Source organism: Leptonotus elevatus, chromosome 6 (assembly GCF_054856555.1).
Source record: "Leptonotus elevatus isolate MCC_2025b chromosome 6, RoL_Lele_1.0, whole genome shotgun sequence".
NCBI classification, from domain to species: Eukaryota; Metazoa; Chordata; class Actinopteri; order Syngnathiformes; family Syngnathidae; genus Leptonotus; species Leptonotus elevatus.
In genome coordinates this window covers 12,722,808-12,745,307 of record NC_141244.1, presented here as the reverse complement: position 1 = coordinate 12,745,307, position 22,500 = coordinate 12,722,808, and the positions used below count along the sequence as shown (strand labels likewise).

At 37.6% G+C, this 22,500-nt stretch overlaps 3 protein-coding genes across 3 annotated transcripts in view; all 3 read left to right on the top strand.

The window, feature by feature from the left end:
• Positions 1-6,151, top strand: part of colec10 (collectin sub-family member 10 (C-type lectin)) — an 11,580-nt gene extending 5,429 nt beyond the window's left edge. Inside the window, exons 3-7 of the mRNA XM_086079456.1 lie at positions 2,888-2,959; positions 4,325-4,378; positions 4,479-4,574; positions 5,134-5,351; positions 5,456-6,151. Coding sequence (XP_085935582.1) covers positions 2,888-2,959; positions 4,325-4,378; positions 4,479-4,574; positions 5,134-5,351; positions 5,456-5,695 — 680 coding nt within the window. The 3' untranslated portion in view covers positions 5,696-6,151. The remainder of the gene's footprint in view (positions 1-2,887; positions 2,960-4,324; positions 4,379-4,478; positions 4,575-5,133; positions 5,352-5,455) is intronic.
• LOC147172058 (uncharacterized) lies at positions 5,496-11,169 on the top strand. The gene is made up of 5 exons (XM_086079455.1): positions 5,496-5,627; positions 7,059-7,257; positions 7,336-7,419; positions 7,566-8,447; positions 10,067-11,169. The coding sequence occupies exons 1-5, from the start codon at positions 5,595-5,597 to the stop codon at positions 10,444-10,446; spliced, it is 1,578 nt and encodes a 525-aa protein (XP_085935581.1). The 5' UTR covers positions 5,496-5,594; the 3' UTR covers positions 10,447-11,169.
• A 2,351-nt stretch (positions 11,170-13,520) lies between these two features.
• On the top strand, positions 13,521-21,507 carry mal2 (mal, T cell differentiation protein 2). The gene is made up of 4 exons (XM_086078531.1): positions 13,521-13,821; positions 15,491-15,661; positions 19,682-19,882; positions 20,022-21,507. Exons 1-4 carry the CDS (start codon positions 13,705-13,707, stop codon positions 20,091-20,093), a joined length of 561 nt encoding a protein of 186 aa, XP_085934657.1. The 5' UTR covers positions 13,521-13,704; the 3' UTR covers positions 20,094-21,507.
• The last annotated feature ends 993 nt before the right edge of the window (positions 21,508-22,500 follow it).

Below are 22,500 nucleotides of genomic sequence, written 5' to 3'. Positions count from 1 at the left end.
TGACAAATGAAAAATATGGCTCAGCACATGAGTTTGATGTCAGCCAGTTCAGCATTGAACAAGCAATCCAGGGTAAAGGGTTCAGATCAAGATTGTAATCACAGCTTGAAAAGTCCCTTTAACATCTGTGTCATTGTACTGAACTCGCTGGAGGTGCTTTCAAAAGAGTCTTCATCGTGAAAAATGAGGCCTTTCACCTCGTTATCCTCCAGCAGCTGCATGGGGAATCCAGACGTTAAGCCAGTTGGAGGGTTTGGCCCGTTATAAAAAGCAACTGCAGCGATAGGAACGAGTGTTATCTGAAAGATGGATGAACGGTTTAACTGGCTAGTGTAAGCACACGGAAAACAACATTTGTCAACTCTAAACACAGGGAAGACAAAGCAACATCCAATTTCTATAAACAGCAGAGAACAATTGTTATCTCTCATCACAGTCTACTCTCAGTGTTGAATTGTGATGTGTAATGTGTGTATTTACACACATAGCCTAGTATAACTTGTATTTTATATTGGCAGACATTTTGTCCCGTATTTTCATTAGGCCACATACATTTCAGCAACACTAATTACACGTCATCAAGAAGCAAATAAACTTGTGAACATGTGTGTGCCACTTCTCTCTCATAGCAACAGCCCTCTCCAATGTGTCATTTTCTATTTCAAATATCATTCATTTCCAGTGGAATAGTTTCCTGAGGAAATAATCACAGCAGAAGGCCATGGTTTGGCCGCACTTTACACACACACACTTTCAACCCTATGAAACAGTCTGAATTTGTGGGTTTTGTTCAGAAAAAAGAAAAGAAATGTTCCTTGCAGAAGATAATTAAGTTTGACTCAAATGGGCTTTTGGTGTATATTGACATTTATAATTACATACTCCATTCCATTAATGTACAGCCATTTTCTACATACTACATATGGTTGTACGGCCATGCTTGACCAGGTCGGTACTTTGTCGCAGCAATACCCTCCCCCACCACTCCATCAATGAAAAGGTTGGACTGTGTGCCCCCCGAAAATGTTTTTGAAGCATGGCCGCCACCGAGAAATAGCAAGCACCCCCCAAAGCATGTTTGCATATTCGTTTACCATTTTACCACCAAATCCCAATTTGATTGGAATGGGTTAGCCTACTAATTGTACCTTTGCTGAATAACACGTCATAGTCCCAAAAGCAAATCTAATTTGATCATAACGGTAAATGAAGTGCACTTATATAGCCCTTTATTATGGAGGACCAAAACTGCCAAAATTAAAAATGATGAAAATAAATAAATAAAGATAAATAAGTAAATTGAAGTGAAAATAAAAACTGATGTAAAAATATAATTCAAAAATCAAATACAAAAAAATAAAGATAAATGGAAATAAAAACAACAAAATATAATTATATCCCTAAATAAATAAAAATAAATACAATAATAAAAAATAAGATTCCAAAAATAAAAATGTATATAGAAATACATGTTGAAACAAATACAACAACAAATATATAAATAGAAATAAATATCAATCAATAAATATAAATGCTCTGCTCTCACATTTATATATTTCATGCTCCAGACGCTGTCAGGTCCAAATGTTATTCAAATGAGGGGGCGGTCCTAGGCGTGTCTTGGGTTGGCGGGTTGGCGAATAAGGAAGTCTCACCCACTTGCATTGGAGAGCTCCAGCAATGGACGACTATCTTGTCCACTGTCACCACAACTGGTTGTCGAGCAACTCAAGTCGCAAATTGTGGTGACAGTGGACAAGATAGTCGTCCATTGCTGGAGCTCACCATGCAAAACTTCCAAGACTTCCTTTTTTGCCGACCCGCTCCCACTAGGCAGTTTTGCTACAGCTCAACCCAATACATGCTTAGGAACGCCTCTCATTTGAATAACATTTCGACCGCAGAATGAAATAAATAAATGTGAGAGCAGAACATTTTTATTGATTGATTGATATTTATTTCTATTCATATATTTATTTTGACATTTATTTTTACTTTTATTTATTTAGCGATATATATATATATATATATATGTGTATATATATATATATATATATATATATATAAAATATCCGTTTTTATTTTCACTTTTATTTATTTAGTCATTTATTTATTTTTAATGTTTGCAGTTCCTCCATACTTTATCGACACCATATGTTGTCCAAAGTGCTTTATCAAGCCTTTAGAGTATTCCCTTTTTTGGAAAACTAATGGGGTGTCCCAAGACCGTATGCAGCTGACGTGTAGCAGCAATTTTGCCTTTTTAGTTTAAAATAACTCACGTATTTTTTTTTTTTTCCACTTTTGGTAAAGTTTTAAATATATACGTGTCGTCTGTTGTACTAGCTAGCTAACACTAAGCTAACCACCCGTCCCGCGTCCAAGTTTGCAAAGTGCCTTCGTGCTATGACGGCATCAGAGGCCAACAGTGAAGTAACGACAAAGGCATTGTTACACATCCAAGATGGGCTTTATTGACTGACTACTTACCAGTATAACACAATGCTCATTAGCCGGCTAAACATTCCCATACACACGCTAACATTTCCGGGTGCCGCTCTCGAAGAGCACGTGTCACATGATGCTGCATATTCCCCCACATACTTACATACTGTACATTACATGTGTTGCCATTTAATCACTCCAATGACGCTAGCAAAAATCACAATCACAAATATCACATACTAATGAAATGCAAGAACAAATAAGGGATTCGTCATTGAAGTCTGGTAATGTTTGCCATATCTGTTGTTTATTATTATTTCAAGTAACAAATAAATAGAAACAAATATGTTGTGTACAACTTTTATTTGCATGATGTATTAAAGTCATTAATAGATGTCTAAAATATGACAGCTCGCCTCTCGTTCTTTCTCTGGATTTCCAGGAGCATCGGGAGAAGTGGGTCTCAAGGGCGACGTGGGTCCCATGGGAAAGATGGGACCCAGTGGAGACCAAGGTAGGGAAAGTCATTTGAAGGCTGCACACTATCACAGTATTGCGTAAAAATAGCCATAAACTAGTTTAATTTTGTGGCGTAGTAACGTCTCTAAGTTATCTGTGGATATGCAAGTAAAAATGGCCACTGGGTGTAGTTTCCTAAGCATAAAAAGCAACAACAACAAAAATACCCAATACAATAATGTTGTGAAACCTGTTACCCTTTAACCTATTTCTGAAGTTATCACATAGCGGAATAAATGATGTCATGCTGTTGTGTTTCTCCGTGTGGTTGATATTTTTGTTTTAACGAGTGCTACTCTGAGCAATCACTTTTCTCCGTAATCATTAGTTTTAATAAGCTTACAGGAAAAATGGCTTTGTAACATGTTAACAGTGAGGTCACAAGTCATTAAACAGTTGAAACACAAATAATTCAGTTTCAGGAGCAGTGTTGCCGTCAAACCCGTGAAACTTTAGCTCAGTAAGTATCTGAGCCAGAGGTGGGCAAATTTTTTAAAAAATTTTGCTCAAAGGCCATGTTTGATGTTGGCCAGGTAATTGGCCATTGAAATTAAGAAACATTTTTAAATGGGTAATTACACCACAAATACTAAGTGCAGTGTGAAAATTGCTTTATTGACCCAATGGTGTTGATTTTGTCTAAATGTATTCACAAATTGACTTAAATTGAAGCTGATCTATGCGCATGAAATCTTTTGTTTGAATGGCAACAGGTTTATTGTACTTTCTGCCACCTAATGGAAGAACATTTAATTGATCTGAGTGTCACTCTTTATAGGGCATAGATAGATGAACAAAACTATATTTGTAATTAATAAACAATAATTTTCTGACAAATTAAGTCAAACCGGATCATTTCCTGCGACACAACTGATGAGTTCTCATGGCTCACTTGGGTGTCACAGTACCCTGGTTAGGAATTGCTAATGTACGTCTCCTTTAATTCACTTAACACATTTAGTTCATATGGATTTGCTTGGACTAAACACTACATAAGATCATAGAACTACTGTTAAGTTGACTTCACTGTTAAAAGTGAAATCCTAACATTCTACACATTTGTGTGATATCACCATCTATTGGTGATATTCTATTAGTACAACAAAAAAAATCTCTGAGCAGGATTACTGAAAATAGTAATTTGTCATCATACAGTACTATATTATATTTCAGGGGTCCAAAATGATGTGTTGTCGTCTGACTGTCAAATAAAATGGAATTAATTTTAATAATATGCAGTTTGTATACAGTATGTGGGGGGTGTGTGTATTTATCTGTTTACACTCAGTTTGTTTTAGATCATGTTTCGTGCTAGACGTGCATTGGACATGAAAATAAAGCATTGTGTATTCCTCTTTAGGGGACAAAGGAGAAGCAGGCTTGGATGGACCCTCGGGTTTGAAAGGGAAAGCCGGTAGGGCTACGGGTTACATTGTCATCAATTTCAGTGGTAGCAAAAGCAATAGAAGGAGATGATTCTGATCATATAAAATATGTTTTGTTTACTTACTTAGGCACTACGTGTGACTGTGGAAGGTACAGGAGGGTAGTTGGACAGATGGATGTCAAGTTGGCCAAGCTGAGGAACACAGTCAAGTTTGTCAAAAATAGTGAGTTTGTTGAATATTATCTCTTTCAATATTATTATTAGGGGTGTGCAAAAAAAAATCGATTCTCATCAGAATCACGATTCTCATTTAGTACGATTCAGAATCGATTTTAAATGTCCCAAAATCGATTTTATTTAAATTATTTTAAACTGTCTTGCCTTTGTCTGTGTGAGCGTTGTTCATGTTGTACTCTGATTTGGCCACTTAGGGGCAGTGTGGTTCCACGCGGTCTAATACACTGTTAAGTTGTAGCCAAGTTAAGTTGTTTTTTTTGCAGTGTTGAGCCGTTCTTTTGAGTGATAAAAGTGCCGCGAGTAGCGCATTAGCATTAGCGAGTCAGACTTGAGTAGATCATTACAATTCCTTGCACATCTATAGATTGAAGCAAAAATCATTGTCAATCAAATCATTTTGAATCAAAAATCGCTTGAATCGAATCATGAGACATTCAAAGATTCCCACCCCTAATTATTACCTAAGCAGTTTATCATTCAAATGACTTTTAAACTGTTTTCCAACGCAATAAATACTTGTAAACGTATCACCTCTTTTTTTACAGTCATGCTGGGCCTGACAGAAAGTGACGAGCACTACTACCTGCTAGTGAAGGAGGCCAAAAGGTTCAAGGAGGCCTCATTAAACTGCAAGCTGAGAGGCGGCATCCTGGCCTTACCCAACAATATCAATAGTAACCGCCTCGTGGCTGATTATGTCAGTCAGTCTGGACTCACGAGGGTTTACATCGGAGTGCAGCCTAATAACACAGACACGCTTATAGTATGTACATAGTCACAGTTTTGAACTGAAAAGCTTACATACCATCAGCATCAACGCTTGTTGTAGTTCCCTCCTCAATGTGTTTTCCCAATTTTATTCTTCAGCATGACGGAAGAAACAGTTCCCTGAATGCAGATTCCAGCCCACCCAACAACTTTACTGCATGGAGTCAAGACGAGGAGCTCGCTTCATCCAGCCACAACGCGAGCTGCGTGGAGCTGCTCAGCACAGGGACATGGAGTCATGTGGAGTGCGACACAGCTATGTTTTTCATCTGTGAGTTTCCAAAAGGCAGGATAAGAGGAGGAGGAGGAGGAAGTAGGGCTATTTACTCAACATCTTGAGTCGTTGAAGACTTTAATGCAAGTACAGTCCAATAAATTATGTATTACACTTACACATGTCTGTTTTAAGCTTCTTCTTTTTTTTTTTAAACATGTATTTAACTTTGTTTTATGCTGCAAGAATGAATTCTCGTCTTTCTACAGACAATTAATAGGTGTTTGAGTTGTACTGGTTGACCTCTGTCTCCCTCCTAAAGGGACAATTCATGTACCTCATACTGTGGCTGGGATGTCTTGTTGTGGAAGTGCATCCCCAAATGGCCAAAGACGGAATCACAGCTTTAGCCAATTTTGAACGTGTGTGTTTGGACTTGATTAACTTTCATGCACATATATGGGCCTAAATGGGCCTCATTCACTAATAAATCAAATCACTAAAAAAACAACTCATCTCAGCCCGCAGACAGGGGTTGCGAGATTTAAAAAATATATCATTGTGAGATAGCCCCAAAATGTTCATGTTTATCCTATTTTTTTAATAGTTGCATTTAATGGTTAGCATTAGAGGCACGTTTGGCGAACAAAATACTCAGCGCCACTACCATTATTACTTTCGATGCATACAATTTTCGATACATACAATTTAAATAAAATGAAAAAAACAATGACAGAAATTTTTTAACAGAGATCTGTATTTTCATTAATGGCATTGTTCGATGATCATGTTCTATTTCTATACATATACATACAGAAATTGCATCTTAATGGGCATCTGTCAAAAACATGTAGGCCTTTAGTTTCTAATCGTAAAATGGCCACAAGAAGGCACCCGATACTGGTATCGGCAGCCTACACGATACCGATACCTTATAAGTCTGGTATTGGTACCGGTACTCACCCATCTCGAGTACACATAATTAGTGAGGTCCAATGTTTCCTATAGTCAGCTGGGATAGGCTAATTGCACATTTTAACCAAATATTTTGATACTATGTCTTGACAGGACCTCATTTCTATCTAAAACACTTGATTTGAGGCTGAGGTGTTTAAAAGCTGAGTTGGGACCGCAAAGTTATACACACTGACAAATTTTGCCGATGCCCAGTTTTGAAACTGGTGATTTCCTGTTTTTGCAAAGAGGAAATATAAAGTTTGCTGACTGTCTTACAATCTTTAAGATTCGGACCGCCTTCTACTGGTGATGAAAGACACAACCCAAATGTCCCTTAGTTATTAAAAAATACTCATTCTGGATAAAAGCACACATATGTTAAATCTCTCCAGATGACAAAATGCCAGTTTATTCAGCGTTGTATAATTAAAAAAAAATACTTAATACAGGTCATAACTTTTTTATCCCCCACACAGCTCCTTTAAATCTTTCCAAAGGCGTGGCTATTCCTTGTTTTTGTTTTTTTCCCAGATTCAGCAGATCCGAGCCTTGACAAGGACGGTTTGTTGCGACACATGCAAAACTTATGGTAGGGTGACATCCAAGAGGGTGTCGATACAAATCAGACACATGCCAGTGACATTTAACAGCAAATCGGGGATGATTGCAGGAGATGGTTGGGAATTAATGGAATCTAAATCTGAATGTGGAGGGAGATTTCCAAAATCAGGTAAGAATAATTTACATCTTTCAAACATAAACACGACCAATAAACACTACTAATCGCGGATTCTTATTTGTGACTCAGCATGGCGGATTGGAGTTGTTGCAGTGTGTCTGGGGCTGATCTATCTTCTGCTGCTGGTTGTCATCATTGCCATGTTGGGCAAATGTGAGTGCATGCCTTGACATGATTGCAAGTCCTAACAACATTTTGCTTATGTCATTGCATGGGCTCGCTTATCAACACTTAGCTCTTAATGACATCGTTCTTCTGCGATTCTCTCAAGGATTCAGAATGTGCTCATTTTGTTGCAGACGTCGGACCGAGCTCTCAAAACGACACTGAAGAACTGCCCATTAGTGCTGAACATCTGCCCGTTGATCTCACCACATGTCACAATCTGACTTTACAATGTTTCCAGTTGCAAGGCAAATACAACACCTTGTTAGAAAGTAATCATCAGTTAGAGACCAAGATCTGTTCTGCGACAAAAGAAAAGGAGACCGTTGAAGGGGAACGAGACCGCCTCCAAAATGATCGCGATGCCCTTCAGAACCAGCGAGATGTTTTAGAAAGGGAGCGAAATGCCCTCCACAATGAACGCGACACCCTAAAAATTCAACAAGGAGCCACCAGGGCTGAGCTACACACCCTCCAAAATGAGCAGGAGGTTCTCAAAAGTGAACGAGATGCCCTCCAAGTTGAGCAAGGGGCCCACAAAAATGAGGAAGAAAAGCTCAAAAGTGAGCGGGACACCCTAAAGAATGAGAAAGAGACCCTCCAACATGAACGGGACACCCTTCGAATTGAGCATGAAGTTCTCAAAAGTGAGCGGGACACTCTCAAGCATGATAAAAGCATTCTCCTGCAGGAGCAAGGAGCTCTCAAAAATGAGCGAGACACCCTCAAGAATGACAAAGAGACCCTCCGACATGAGCGAGACACCCTGCTAACGGAACAAAACACTCTCAAAGGTGAGCGAGACACACTGAAAAATGAGAAAGATGGCCTCCAAACTGAGCGAGACGGCCTCAGGACAGAGCGGGACAACCTCGCAGTTGAGCGGGACCAACTGAGGTCGGCGTCCAGCAACCTGACCAAAGAGCTGGAGGTGCTGCAGAGCCGATTCAGCAAAGTGGTTGAAAGTCGAGACGGCTTAAAGGAGGAGGCTCAAGAGTTAAATCAGAACAGAACGGGTAAGTACCCCACGCGCAAAAACACGTTGAAACCTGATTGTAAACGCACATCGTTCCTTCTTTGGGACTCCTGCTGAGCGCAATTAAATGGGAAAGATAAAGGGTACAGGAAGAATGAACCTGACACTTTAGCTTCTCTGTCCATGAGATAAAATTAAGAGCTGTATCACAAGAACGAACATTTACAAAATATAATACAGTAATGATTAATAGTCAATAATGAGCATGGCCCCATTTGTCCTAATTAGGGTCGTGGGCATGAATTTAGTATGACAGCATATTAGGGCCACGTAAAAATATATTTTTAGAGGGTGGGGTCAATATTCTGAGAAAAAAAAATCGAAAATTTGCCACTTTATAAAGTGGCAAATTTGCAAGAAAAAAAACTCACAAGCTTACGACAAATACACGTAGCATAAAACTCATGTTAAAGTAGCACTAAGGAACTCTTCAACCTTAATAAAATATTTTGATAATTCCTCTGATGAAACGTAGACTTAAAACTAGTTGAATGGTACCCTTGCCATGGCCTGAGTGGGTCTGTATCATTTTTACTGGCACTAAGCAACTTTGAGGAGGATGGTATGCCATACAAAAAAAACTACAAATGTGCGGACTGCTTTATGGCATACGTCACTTTCCCCTTTCCCCATTCGTTACAAAGACGGAAGTCAATTTGAATGTCGACGCACGATTACTGCTTTCATGGCAGAAGCTGCAAAACAACTGAAAAGTTTTGTCCGAGGAGACAAAAAAGAAAAAAGGAAAAGGGAAGCTACCCGTATAAAAGGACAGTCAAGGATCAACGTTGGCCCGGATTTCACTCGCTGGCGTGAGCTAAAAAAACGACGCAATACGCTTGTCTTCATAGGAAATGTGGTCTTCCTTTAGGCATAACAATACCGCTTTTGCCCATATGGCGCCGCCATAATCAAGGTAAACTGAAAGTTCCTTTGTGTTGATTTAAGCATTCGGTCCACCCCCTGAGGATAGAGCATTTAAGTTAATTTGTCAAAATATATCTTTACATTTATTTTTCCAGAATTATTATTTACACATTCATACATTTTAGGATGGTTTTTTTTGTACAAGTAGCTAAGTTGATGTGTCGAATCTACTGCTCTTTGTCATTCACTTGCATTTACCTAAAGTATGCTAGCTTCTGATTGGTTAGTGTTTGTCATCTGATAGGGGATCAGGAAGTGTTGTCGCTCAAGCTGCTCTGTATGAAGAGTAAAGTTTCTAAAGACTTTTACACTCAATGTTTTATATTGGAAAGTGTGAAATAAATAAAAATGATTAAAAAAAGAAAAACAATTAGATTAAGAATAAATCTGCCTCCATCCTACAATTTCCATTTTATATCCCATTAACCACCAACAATTCCTCACATTAGACAATAGCCACGCTACGTATATTTGTTGTAATTGTCTGAGTTTGTGGCAAATTGGAAAAGAAAAATACATGTTCACACGTGGCCCTAATACGCTGTCGTAATTTAGCTATCTTAGCTAGCTAGCTAAATGTAATCATGTTCTCATGTTGGTACTCATAAACGATGATTACTACGAGTGCATTTTTGTTGCATTAAAATGGTAAACTTTCTGTGCTTCTTTTAGAAAAACTGTGCCCAACGCACTGGGTCAAATTCAAGGAGAAATGCTACTTCATCCCAGAGAAAGGCGAAACTAAGTCATGGAAGTCGAGTAGAAGAGACTGTAAAGACCGAGGAGGTGACTTGGTCATTGTCACCTCAAAGGAGGAGCTGGATTTTATCTCCACGTATTATGATCGAGTGTGGATCGGTCTGTCTGACTTGGCGCATGAGGGCAAGTGGACGTGGGTGAATGGGGATGAACTGGACTTTGAAGGATTCTGGCAAAAAGGGGAGCCGAATGATCATAGCAGTGTCGAGGACTGTGTGGAGCAGTCACGTTCAGGGCGGGGATGGAATGACATGCCATGCAGAGAGACTCTCTCTTGGATTTGTGAGGATTAACATACAGTGCGTGTGAGTGTCTGTTCTCTCATGTTGAATTGTGCAAAAACTATTATCATCTTTTTCTACTGTATCTTTGGCCCACCAGGAAATGAAATAAATCATCAAGGGTCAAAATGACACCATCATAATTAACTGTACAATAAATGTTTTTTGTTTTATTTTTGTATACATTATATTTAGTTATATATATATATATATTTTTTTTTTTCATTTTAACACTCTTAACATGCCGTACAAGTATATTAAAAAGTTAACCACTGTTACAATAAAGAAAAAGAAAATACAAATACTGCATTAGCCTTTACAATTTTTTTTTTAATCCCATTTACTTCTTGGGAAAGGACAGGTTGTCTTGGGAAGTTCATGGTTTGTGCTTTTTAACATTATTTACAGTTTTTAAAGTGAACTTATCCATGGAAGTGAAACTTGTGAAAGTAAAGTGAAAATAATTGATTTGCTTACAGTATATATGCACACCTGGACAAAATTGTTGGTACCCCTCTGTTAATGAAAGAAAAACTCACAATGGTTACTGAAATCACCTGAGACTTACAAAAATAACCAAAAAAATACAAATGTATTGAAAATTAAGCAATCAAAATCAGCCATTTCTTTTGAATTGTCGTTCAACAGAATTATTGAAACAGGCCTGGACAAAAATGAAAGATTGAAAATGATTTGTCCCGATCAAGTTATTCCAATAAAAGTTGTTTTTTTGCAGTGTGGAGTCGTTCTTTTGAGTGATAAAAGTACCGCGAGTAGCACGCTAATTAGCATTAGCAAGTCAGACTGTAGTAGATCATTACAATTCCTTGCACATCTATAGATTGAATCAAAAATCATTGTCAATCAAATCATTTTGAATCAAAAATCTTTCTTAATCGAAAATCGATTCTGAATCGAATCGCAGACCCCAAAACCGGAATCGAATCGTGAGACATTCAAAAATTCCCACCCCTATCAAATAGTGATTGTGCTTTTTGGTGACATGGTGTGTACCACATTGAACATGGATGACAGAAAACGGGGGAGAAAGTTGTCTTAAGACATTAGAAAGAAAATTATAGACAAGCATGTCAAAGGCAAAGGCTACCATCTGTCAAACTCCGGTCCTTGAGGGCCGCACGCATGCTTTAGAGATTTCCCTCCTCGAACATTCCAAACATTTAGCTGTGTTTGAGAAGGGAAACCTCTAAAACATGCAGGACTGTGAGGAGTTTGGCACTAATGATCTGCAAGCAGCTTGATGTTTCTGCATGTGACAACAGTGGCACATATTATTCAGAAGATTCACAGGACTGCAGCCAACATTTTCCTTTATATGAGACAAAACTGGAGCTTTTTGGTAAGGCACATACATACCTGCCAGCAGAGTGCAGAATCTTTCCTCTTGCGTGCTCTCTGAACCAGCAGTGTGAAACAGGCGAGGCCAGTGGTAAAGAAGTAGTAAATAATCAGTGGGACCATAACTAATCGAATCAAAACAAGCTATAGGAGAAGGTGTATAGAAGAAATCAAATGGCTGACGTTGAGAGACAGGGACTATAATGCTATGAAGATTGGTTTCATTTAGGATATATCATGGCATAGTAAAAAAAAAGAAAAGAAAAGGGAAATAATCTTTAATTTGCATAAAACATGTTATTTAATTGCACAAATGATTTCAAATATTAACCAAAAAGTACTTGGTATCAGTAGTGATATCAGCTATACTGGCTCCGGGTATCGATCGACACCAAAATCTCCGGTATCGCACAGGTCAATTTTTTTTTCTAGAGAAAGCTCAGTATTTTTAGTTCGGTAATCTTACCGATTCGTCATCATTATTGCTCTCTCTTTTTTTTGTCTCTCTCTTTTTCTTTTTTTTTATGTGCGGGAGTATGTGCATGAGTATGTGCATGTGCGGGCGTGTGTGTGCTTGTGTGCGTGCGTGTGAGTGTGTACACATTAATTCACCTAAAACCTATTCAAAATCCCATACCGTTCACCTAAACCGAATACTTCAGAATCCAGCTAGAGTCGTGAGGTTGTCAGGAGACCCGAGGAAGGATCAAAGAAAAGAAAGGAAAGTGAAATCCAGCACCGAGCAGACATCACCTACTACCGGGTTATCAACCAGAATCTTTCACCAACCCCAGAAACATCTAAATTCCAACAAATTAGGGAGACCTCAAGAGACCAAAGGAAAGACAAAAGAAAGGAAGGAAGGATAGATGAAGCAGAGTGAGATCCGCAGACATCAGCCTCCACCGGTATCGCACAGTTCTACTGACTACTAGCCTTTCAAAGTAAAATGCAGGTTTCTAACTTAGAAATTATTTTAAACACAATGAACCTGTTTATCACGAAGGAACAGCGGTTCAGAAAATGGATGGATGAATAATACACATGAATTATGAAATTTTAGATATAAAAATATAAACTTTTTTTTTTTTACCTTTATGAAATACCTTTTAAAAGCGTTGATGTGTAGACCTTGATCATGTAAGGCCTTTATTATAAACAATAGCACGATAGCACGTGAAGGATCCGTGCACTGTCACTTAATTCACTGGAACTCGTCACCATCCCTCCTAACCCCGCCGGGCCAGAATGCCCTCTTGGAGGTTATGTCAATATTGATTCTTGTAGTCCAAATTGTGGCTAATCATTAACCGCAGCATGGTCTTGACAACCCAGCAACATAAGTAACTTGTCAAAGCATATTGAACTTTCTTTGTGTTTTAACGTCAGTATGGAAGTCTCCTTCCTGTCTTGACAACTTGAATTCTACACTCATGATTACTTGTTTGACTTTTATGACTTTGCTCTTGCATTTAGTTAACCAGTAGCCACACCATTGTCCCTTCATACAGCCTCATTTCTTCTCTTGGTCACTTATAAGTTGCACTCGTTATGACCCAGTTCATCTTTATTTTCTACAACAACAAAAAAGGGAGTGTTTTAACTGGACAATCAAGTGCAGACTTGTTGCCTTAAGATGTGATCGGAATGAGCAGCACTTAGCCTACATCCAATACATTTGACATGATAAGATAATGAACGTGGGAGGTTTCCGTGATGCCTTTAAAGGCAGCACAATGGCTCCAAGGGAGTGGCCGGTGCACCTGTCTGACCTGTTCTGTTGAAGAGGGACACATGACACCGGAGGAATTTCCCCCGCGTCTCCTTGTCCTTTGTGCCAGTGGGTTCCCTGGGGGGTGAGAGAGCCAGAGAGGAGGCCGAAAAAGAGCGGAGAGCGAGGCGGACGGAGAGATGACGGAGCCGGCCACCAATCCCGCTGCCACCACCTTCACAGCGCCGACAATTTCGCTGCCTTTGGGACTGGAAGTGTTGAGGACTTACTCTGGGGCGCTTATCTGCTTTGAAATAGTAAGTGTTGATTTTTTTGGGGGGGTCGGGGGGGGGGGGGGGTGCATTACACTGATAGTGTTCAATGGGCCATTTTATTTACAGTACATTCATTGTGTACATCCTGACGACCTTTAGAACTGCAAGGTGAGCTTACGGTCCTTGACACCTTCTTTAACGTTTGCTTATTTTAACTAGCTTTCCGAGCTTGTGCTCGTGTTAGTAGTACAGTTACCAGGCTATTTTGTCACGACATGTAAGGAAAAGTGTATTATATTCCTTAATAGCTTTGTTGATTGTGAGTGTGATGATTGCGAAGTGAATTAGGCCTACTTAAAGTTGTCAGTTGTCACCATTTTAAAACCTTGATCAACCATGTTTTAAGACTTTTTTTTTGCAGTCATATTAGTGTAACTAACAACTACAGAAAGAAAACTAGTAGGCCTACTCACCAATTCTAGCAATTGTTGCAAATGGCACATGTGTTAAGTATAAAAAGTATACATTATGTTAATGTCTTCTAAATGGTAACAATTAGGGGTGTGAATTGCCTAGTAGCTGGCGATTCGATTCGTATCACGATTCATAGGTCACAATTCGATTCGATACCGATTCATCCCGATACGAATCTATAAATTGATTATTGCGAGTTTTTTTTTTTTTACTCAAATTTAGAAAGTACAAATCAGTGAACTTGTACATGTACACTGTAAGATTTGTATGAAGATTTATTTATTTATCTGATAATTCAGGCTTATAACTGAGCCACTGCATTTACCAAACAGGTTGCAGTCTGTTTCATTGTTTGAACAGCACTGAAATTAAATATTAAGGCTTAATGTTCCATTAATATAACATTCTTCCATGCTTAATGTGTGAATCCTAACCCTAAGTGAGACGTTTTGTTGAATATTTCCATAAAAAAATGATGTTTAAAAACCGATTCGGGCCGCATATTGAATCGATTCGAGAATTGCGTGCTGTAATATCGCGATATATTGCCGAATCTATTTTTTATAACACCCCTAGTCACAATTATTAATTGCTTTGTCACCCTGAGTTGCATTTCTGGGTCTGTTCACATTTTCCCTCTTTGCCTGTCATTGATAGCAATTTTTGGTGGTATCACAGACAATATGAAATAGCGCCCCCCAAAAAGCAAAGTGCACATGCTGCGTTCATCCTTGATGTTGCATGAGCTGACGTCTCACTCAATTTAGTGGCATCATGCACAATGATGGTTTAAACATCACGTTTTGTTGACTTACGAGGCATATTTTTCAGGGGGGATTTAGACTTTTCAAATAAATCAGTGGTCTCAAACGTTTATTTTTTTTTATATGGGCTAACCATTGCTCAGGCTCATGACAGCTTTCGGCAAAACGTTGGATGCAAACGATATCCTGTCACTCAGTCCCAGTCATGTCTTGAATACACAGAAAAAGTTTTACCCCCTTTTTTGTTGAATACTTGATCCAAACCAGACACACGTGCGAGACTGTATTTCCAACAGTCCCCACAGAAGTTGAGTTTGAGACCTCTGGGCTAAATTGTATTATCATCATCGTAGTTTGCAGCGGTGAATTCTGCAGTGGATATATAATATGTGCCATTTGGGTACTACAAGGTATCCCATCTGTCTAAAACGCTGACTAATAATGTTTTGACGTGCTGATGCCTTTGTCTCCAGATATTTGGCGGTTTAGTATGGATTCTGGTGGCTTCCTCCAGCGTGCCAGTTCCTCTGCTGCAAGGCTGGGTGATGTTTGTGTCTGTCACTGCCTTCTTCCTCTCCTCCGCCTACCTCGTCCTTCTCATCACCGGCCTGGCTGACCGCATCAGTATTGACTGGAACTTTTTGGTAAGTAGTATTCGAGTCTAGTATCTAGTAGTAGTAGTGCAACCAATTTTCACAGATGTGTAATATACAATGTTGTTTAAAATCAATGCTCCTTCAGCTAGCAGCTTTCTGTCTTGCACCCTCAATTGACGAGTGGGCAGCGTCATCTTGTTACTAGCACAAATTCAACTATGGACAATAGTTATTCTTTGGCCTGTACCTTATCTCACAAAGTTAACAAAGGAGATACAAACTGCATCAACATGGGTTCTACCTTGGCCATTGCTTAATTTCACATAGTTGACCAAACTTTGTCATAGCACCCTGCTTTTTCCACATCCTCACTAAAACGGGTTCTACCTTGGCCCAAAACTTGACGAAACAATCCTGGATCACCTGCTTTATCCAAATGTATTATGTTAGATTATGAAATATATTACATTGTGAAATGAGAGGAAGTTGTGGTGCATGTGCCAAACTGTTTTTTAGTTTTGTACAAGCACAACACAACACGCAAGTTGCATAGTAACACATTTAGTTGCATAATCTAATAAACACAATGCGGTGGAGGGCCGTGCATTTGGGACCTTCTGTAGTGATTTACCTGACTTAATCCACCTGTTAAATTGAGAGACCTCTTGATGTCTGGCTGATTCTGAAGGCCCTGGGCAGATTGACATGGCAGCACACGGATGCCAAAATTGGACTGGACCAAAAAAAAAAAAAATCCAATATCTATATTAGAGGTGTCAAAATGAGTGCGTTAATTTTGATTTGATCTAAAGTTCCTTTAACGCCACTAATTTTTTTAACGCACGATTAATGACCAAATCTTACTTGGAAAGTCTGCACTGGGGGAATTCCAGTTGCAAAGCAGCAGACACGTTCACGTCAAAATTTAGCACTAATAAATTGAATAATAATGCATATATTTGTGAAGAACTTCACAAGTTACTTCATGTTAAAGATTAGGTCGCTCTTAATATAAAAAGAAAAATGCACTGAGCTGTCACCAACGTCTTACAAATGCAATTATGCCATCTAGTGGCAGAAAAATGACCAACACAAATCGTTTTTTACAGTACGGTACATCTTTTTAATTTTAACTCAATTTTATGATTTATTTTATATTTCTATTAGTTAACCTTTTTTCCACTTTCATGTTAACAAGAGTATGAAGGCGTAGGGGGGGGGGGTTATTGTAAATTTTATTGTTCATTTAGAATTGATATAAAAATTAAGATTAATCGTGAGTTAACTATTGAAGTCATGCGATTAATTACCGGGTACTATTAATTTTTTTTAATCACCTGACACCCCTAATCTATATACAATACAGGCCAAAAGTTTGGACACACCATCTCATTCAATACATGCTTTACTTTCATGACTATGTACATTGTAGATTTTCACCGAAGGCATCAAAACTATGATGACAACTAACGAACACATTTGGAGTTACAGTATGTACTTAACAAAAAAAAAAAGTGAAAATAATAAAAATAAATAAATTTTCTCTGATTACTTTTCCGCACATTCTTGGCATTCTCTCGATGAGCTTCAAAAGGTAGTCACCTGAAAAGGTTTTCCAACAGTCTTTTAAGGAGTTCCCAGAAGTAAGAATGACAAGAGTATGCAAAAAAAAAAGTAACCAGAGCACAGGATGGCTATTTTGAAAAATTTATAATATAAAACATTTTCAGTTATTTCACCTTAAATACATCACTTGACATCAGTTCACACATAGTTTTGATGCCCTCAGTGAGAATCTCCAAAGTAACCAGTCATGAGAATAAAGTAAATTACATTGAATAAGAAAGCGTGTCTGTACTGGAAGCAGTGCTGTCCAGAAAAACACGACCAAATGAAGAGAGTAGACTAGACATCTGGGCAGAAGTTAAAACATGAGGTTGTAAATGTACACCTGGTGCGCCAATATGGGCAAATGACAATTTTCTCTTATTGTAACAATATCAGCACATCCAACATAATGATAATAGCAAATGTTGTGTATTTGTTGCACATTTTGGTGAGCATAGGCCAGAAACCTGTACAATTTCTGTGAAGTTTGGCCTCTCATCCTAGCTCTAGGCGTTAAGCTTTGTTCCCAGGAGAAGCCAAGCATGTGTTGTTTGTTTTCATCAGAACAATGAGCGACATGGATGATGAGCTCACACCACAACACAACAAAGGCCTCGATGTTGTTGTCCCATCAACACAAACTCCTCTCTCACTCTTTTGTTTCCCTACATAATGTGATTACAATTCTTTTTTTTCTTCCCCCCCTTAAAGATGTCCTCGTCTTTTTGCCATGTTTGTAGTGTGTGGAATTATTGACTGCACTGCACACGGTAGGGTTAGTCTGCATGTTTGTATGACATTCACACACTGAATTCACTCATTTATTGTCACCTGAAACCTTTAGAAACTTCCTGTGTTTAGATTATTAAGCGCAAATCCAAGGTGGTTTTGTTTTGATAATTGCTGGTTTGTTATGCCCCATTACCTACTTGGCGTGTTGAGCTGATACCATATGGGTGAAATACAGATTAACTCATTCACTGCCTTTGACGGCTATAGACGTCAAAAATTAATTTTTACTATTTTTATTAGTTTAACATTTTTTTTCCCCACTTTTGTTAACAAGAGTTTGAAAACCTATAATTTTTTTAATCGTATTAAAACGGATATAAAAATTGGGATTAATCGTGAGTTAACTAGTGAAGTCATGCGATAAATTACGATTACAAATTGTAATCGCCTGACGCCCCTACTTTTTAATAATCTTTTCTTTAAAAAAAAAAAAGTTTCTTAATTTTTATTTTTATTTTCTTTAAAAAAAAAAAGTTTCTTAATTTTTATTTTTATTTTCTTTAAAAAAATGTTTCTTAATTTTTATTTTTATTTTCTTTCAAAAAAGTTTCTTAATTTTTATTTAGTTTTTCTTTTTTTTTAAGAAAAGATTATTAAAAATTAGGGGCATCAGGCGATTCAAATTTGTAATCGTAATTAATCGCATGACTTCACTAGTTAACTCACGATTAATCACAAATTTTACATCTGTTCTATATGTACAAAACAAATTCTAGGTTTTTATACTCTTGTTAACAAAAATGGAAAAAAAATGTTAAGTAGAAATAGTTCAAATTAATTTTTGACGTCTATAGCCGTCAATGGTAAATTGCTAGCTTGCCCAGGTGCCCTAGTGCTGGATGCTGCAATCAGAAGAAGAGTGCTCAACCAAACCAATTTTGTAAAATGTCTCACTTTCTGATCCAAGTCAGCAAAGGCTTAATTCTTCTAAAGTATAAAACTGGCCATTTATCCTGTGGTGTGGAGTGTGTTAATATTCGGGATGGGTGGGTAATGATACCAGGTAGCTGTACCGGCCTTATTCCATGGTATCGAGTACTTATGGTGGCTGCCGATACCAGTCATTGATACCAGTCACACATTGACAAGAATGATCGGGTGAATAAAAATAAAATAATAGATATAAAATAATAATAATAAAAAAAGTGATTTTTCTTCTTCAATCTGCTCACAAAATGAGTCAGACAACGGTACACCAATATTTACGACCGCAAATGTTTGTGGTCAACACCAAGTACAACTACTGAGCCACAGACTCCGTAACTGTGCGTGAAGTACAAAAGCTCACATGATTGCACAACACACAAATAGACGAGAGGAGCAACTAGCTGTGTTGAGTGTTTGTATAAGGTGTCCCCCAAGTCATTCATCGCAATAAAAATATCAAGGAGAAGAGCTAACAAGCTAACAGTTATCCTAGCATCTTCCTTTTCATCTAGTACTACTGCGTCTACTCTTTTCACTTCTTTTAGTCATAAAGATGAGTCGAGTTGAGTTGCGTGTCAGTCTTGTGGCACTATCCGTCCTCTGACAGGTCATTCGAGGTACTTTCTGCAATATTTGTAAAATGTCAGATACTGTTTTTAGGAAGCCCAAACAAGAGGTGGAGCTATGCTGTGTGCTGATTGCCATTGTCGTTCTAAACACGTCCTCTCCTCTCATTTTCAGGATGTTTTTTACCATTTCCTAGCTTTGCTTTTCTATTTTGCCGCCTTCGTGCTGGAGGCAGCGACAACGGCAGCCAACGGAAGAGCCATCATCACACACCTGCCGAACAGCACAGGAAATGTGATGTGCATACAATACCCCCGGGGCAACGTATTCACTGTCATGACTGGCAACCAGTACAATATTAACATAGTGGCCACGGTGAGTAAAATATTTTGGGAATGTTTTTTTTTTTTTTCTTTCTTTTTAAAGTATGTGATGATGCTGTTCAACAAGGTCATTAATATTCTCTCTACATTCTGTTTGTTTTTTTATTTTTTGGGGGGGGGGGTTGTCACAGATATTTGCATTTGTGGTGACGCTATGCTACAGCTGCAGTTTGGTGATGGCCTTCAGGAGGTGGAGGATTTAACCTGAAACTCAAACTGATTTTGCTCCCGTTCTCCAACAGAGGAACATTCACAATACAACAACACAGCTTTGTAAAGCACGCTGCTGTTGAGTAAGGAGTCGGAATGCCTTTTTTTCAGATATGATCAATTTGTGATTTTTGTTGTTGTTGTCAACTTTATTATTTACTGAATGGCCAATAGCTTTTCTGAGGTCATTAACCTCTCAAACATGCTGAGTGGAATACTGAAAAATGCTGCAATTGAATATGGTATGTATGCTAGTCATGTTGTGGCACTTTTGCAACTAGCTTTTTTTAAATTCACATTAGTCGTGTTTGTGACGCTTATGCAACTAGGTATTTTATTCACATTAAAACTGTAACTTCCTTATTTTTCTGGATTCACATCCCCACTGAGAGGAATGTTTCCCAATTCCAAAAGTGCTCGATCTCACTCAATCCTGCTGCTTTCGTTTCATACACAACAGAAACGTCATATGGAAAATGGAAACTCACTTCTTAATTAACATACTGTATGTTACTGATTTTTAAAAAATATATTTATCGGTTATTTGAATTGCTAAAATGGCATTTTGTTAAATTACATCACTGTGTAGTTTCTCCTTAATGGGTACAGTAGGATTAAGCACACAAACCTCACAATATTGGTGTTGTTGTTTTTTTTTAACATAACATACACAGTTAGTTCATTAGATGACATCATTGTTTATCTCCTCCTTAGCGTGTAGGTTTAAACACTCAAGCAATATTAATATTGGTGTGTTTTAAGAAATCTTAATATAGCATAAAATGTTATTTAAATGCATATTAAAAGTTAATTTAGATTAAGAATTAATAATGATAAATATTCAGTCAGCTTTGCTTGCTCTACCACTTTATAATGAGTTTGAATAATTGTAGGGTGTCACAGTTTGTATTACAATTGAGAATTTTCACAAATTTGAAATATGTCTTTGTTACAATTTTTAGTACATTTCGTTAAATAATACAGATTTTAAAGTGAAAGTAATAAAACCATACAAAAACGAATGTCATGTTATTTTATTTACATAACTCAGTATAAAAAGTCTACAACCCCCATTCAAATGCCAGTTTGCTTTAAAAAAAAATGGAAAAAAAGACCAAGATAAATTATTTTAAAACTGTTACAAGTGTGTGTAAAGGATGCCAACGCAGACACAGCTGAAAGTAAGAACAGGTAGGTAGCATAAATGATGGGAAATTTGTAATTGGGGATACGCAGACTGTTAAAAAAATGAAATTTAAAAAAATCTGCTATACTGTATACATAACAGGGGCGTAAAGGTGATAACCCCATTCAACAACAGGGATCAAATATATTGTTGCACTATAACCAAAGGTCCTCTGTCTGATCACAAGTGTCTTCAATAAATAGTTTTCCATGTTATAGTAACTGTTATGAAATCATTTTGAAAGCTAAAAGTCATTATCTCCATTTTAAACATGGCTCACTGTCAGCCTCTTGTGGCTAAGTATTTTTAGCGCGAGTTTTGTATTACTGTGTAGGACAGTAAGCATGAAAGGAATTTGAGGAATACATAGTATAAATTAGTGTATTAGCACACCTCTGCTTTTTTTTTTTAATAGTTTTTATTTTGCCATAAAAAAGGACAGAAGAATAAAAGAAAGTACACAATAACGAACTAAATATAAACCTAACTTTCCAAAGCCTTCTATCAAATACTTCCCAGCTCAAATGAAAATCAGAAACATAAAGAAGACGCCTACTTTGTATAAACTTTTGTACATTCCTATTTGAACACATTTTCTATTTTTTTTTCATTAATATAAAAACATAAAACACACAAAAAAGACAAAGAATGTGACCAACAGTCTTTACCAAAGACTATCTAGCCAAGAGAAATACAATTCATCACAACACAAAAAACAAACGTCACAAGCATAGCCAACAAACCCGAACAACCAAACCAATAAAACTATTAAAATAAAAAAAACAATCTGACAGAGACCTCTACTTCAAAGTTCCATTAGAAATATAATTTAGAAACCAGGGAAACATGTTTCCCATCATTTAGGTAACTAAAATGCACTAAACGCATTATTATTATTATTATTATTCATTTGTTAATTCTTACATTAAAAAAAACCAAAACGTTTTTACCTCTCTTTTTCAAACGGAACACGTTCTAAATGTGCGTGTGTGTGCACATAAGAAATTCCATCAAGTCACACATAACTGGCACATTGAATTTTTTATTTATTTTTTATCTGGAGGACTTGGATTACTTTCAGTGCACTCGATCCACAGACTTGTCTTGTTTGCAAGTTGCAAAACGTTTTATCATTCATAGACATGGATGTAGACCAGAGGTGCTCAAGTTCGGTCCTCGAGAACCCCATATCCAGCCTGTTTTCCATGTTTCTC

Bases quoted from the DNA above. Each gene is read 5' to 3' on its own strand.
- LOC147172058 (XM_086079455.1), top strand. From the start codon at position 5,595: ATGTGGAGTGCGACACAGCTATGTTTTTCATCT. The intron at 5,628-7,058 runs GTGAGTTTCCAA...TTTTTTTCCCAG, and splicing joins CACAGCTATGTTTTTCATCT to ATTCAGCAGATCCGAGCCTT. The intron at 8,448-10,066 runs GTAAGTACCCCA...TGCTTCTTTTAG, and splicing joins GTTAAATCAGAACAGAACGG to AAAAACTGTGCCCAACGCAC.
- mal2 (XM_086078531.1), top strand. From the start codon at position 13,705: ATGACGGAGCCGGCCACCAATCCCGCTGCCACCACCTTCACAGCGCCG. The intron at 15,662-19,681 runs GTAAGTAGTATT...TCTCATTTTCAG, and splicing joins GTATTGACTGGAACTTTTTG to GATGTTTTTTACCATTTCCT. The intron at 19,883-20,021 runs GTGAGTAAAATA...GGGTTGTCACAG, and splicing joins ATATTAACATAGTGGCCACG to ATATTTGCATTTGTGGTGAC.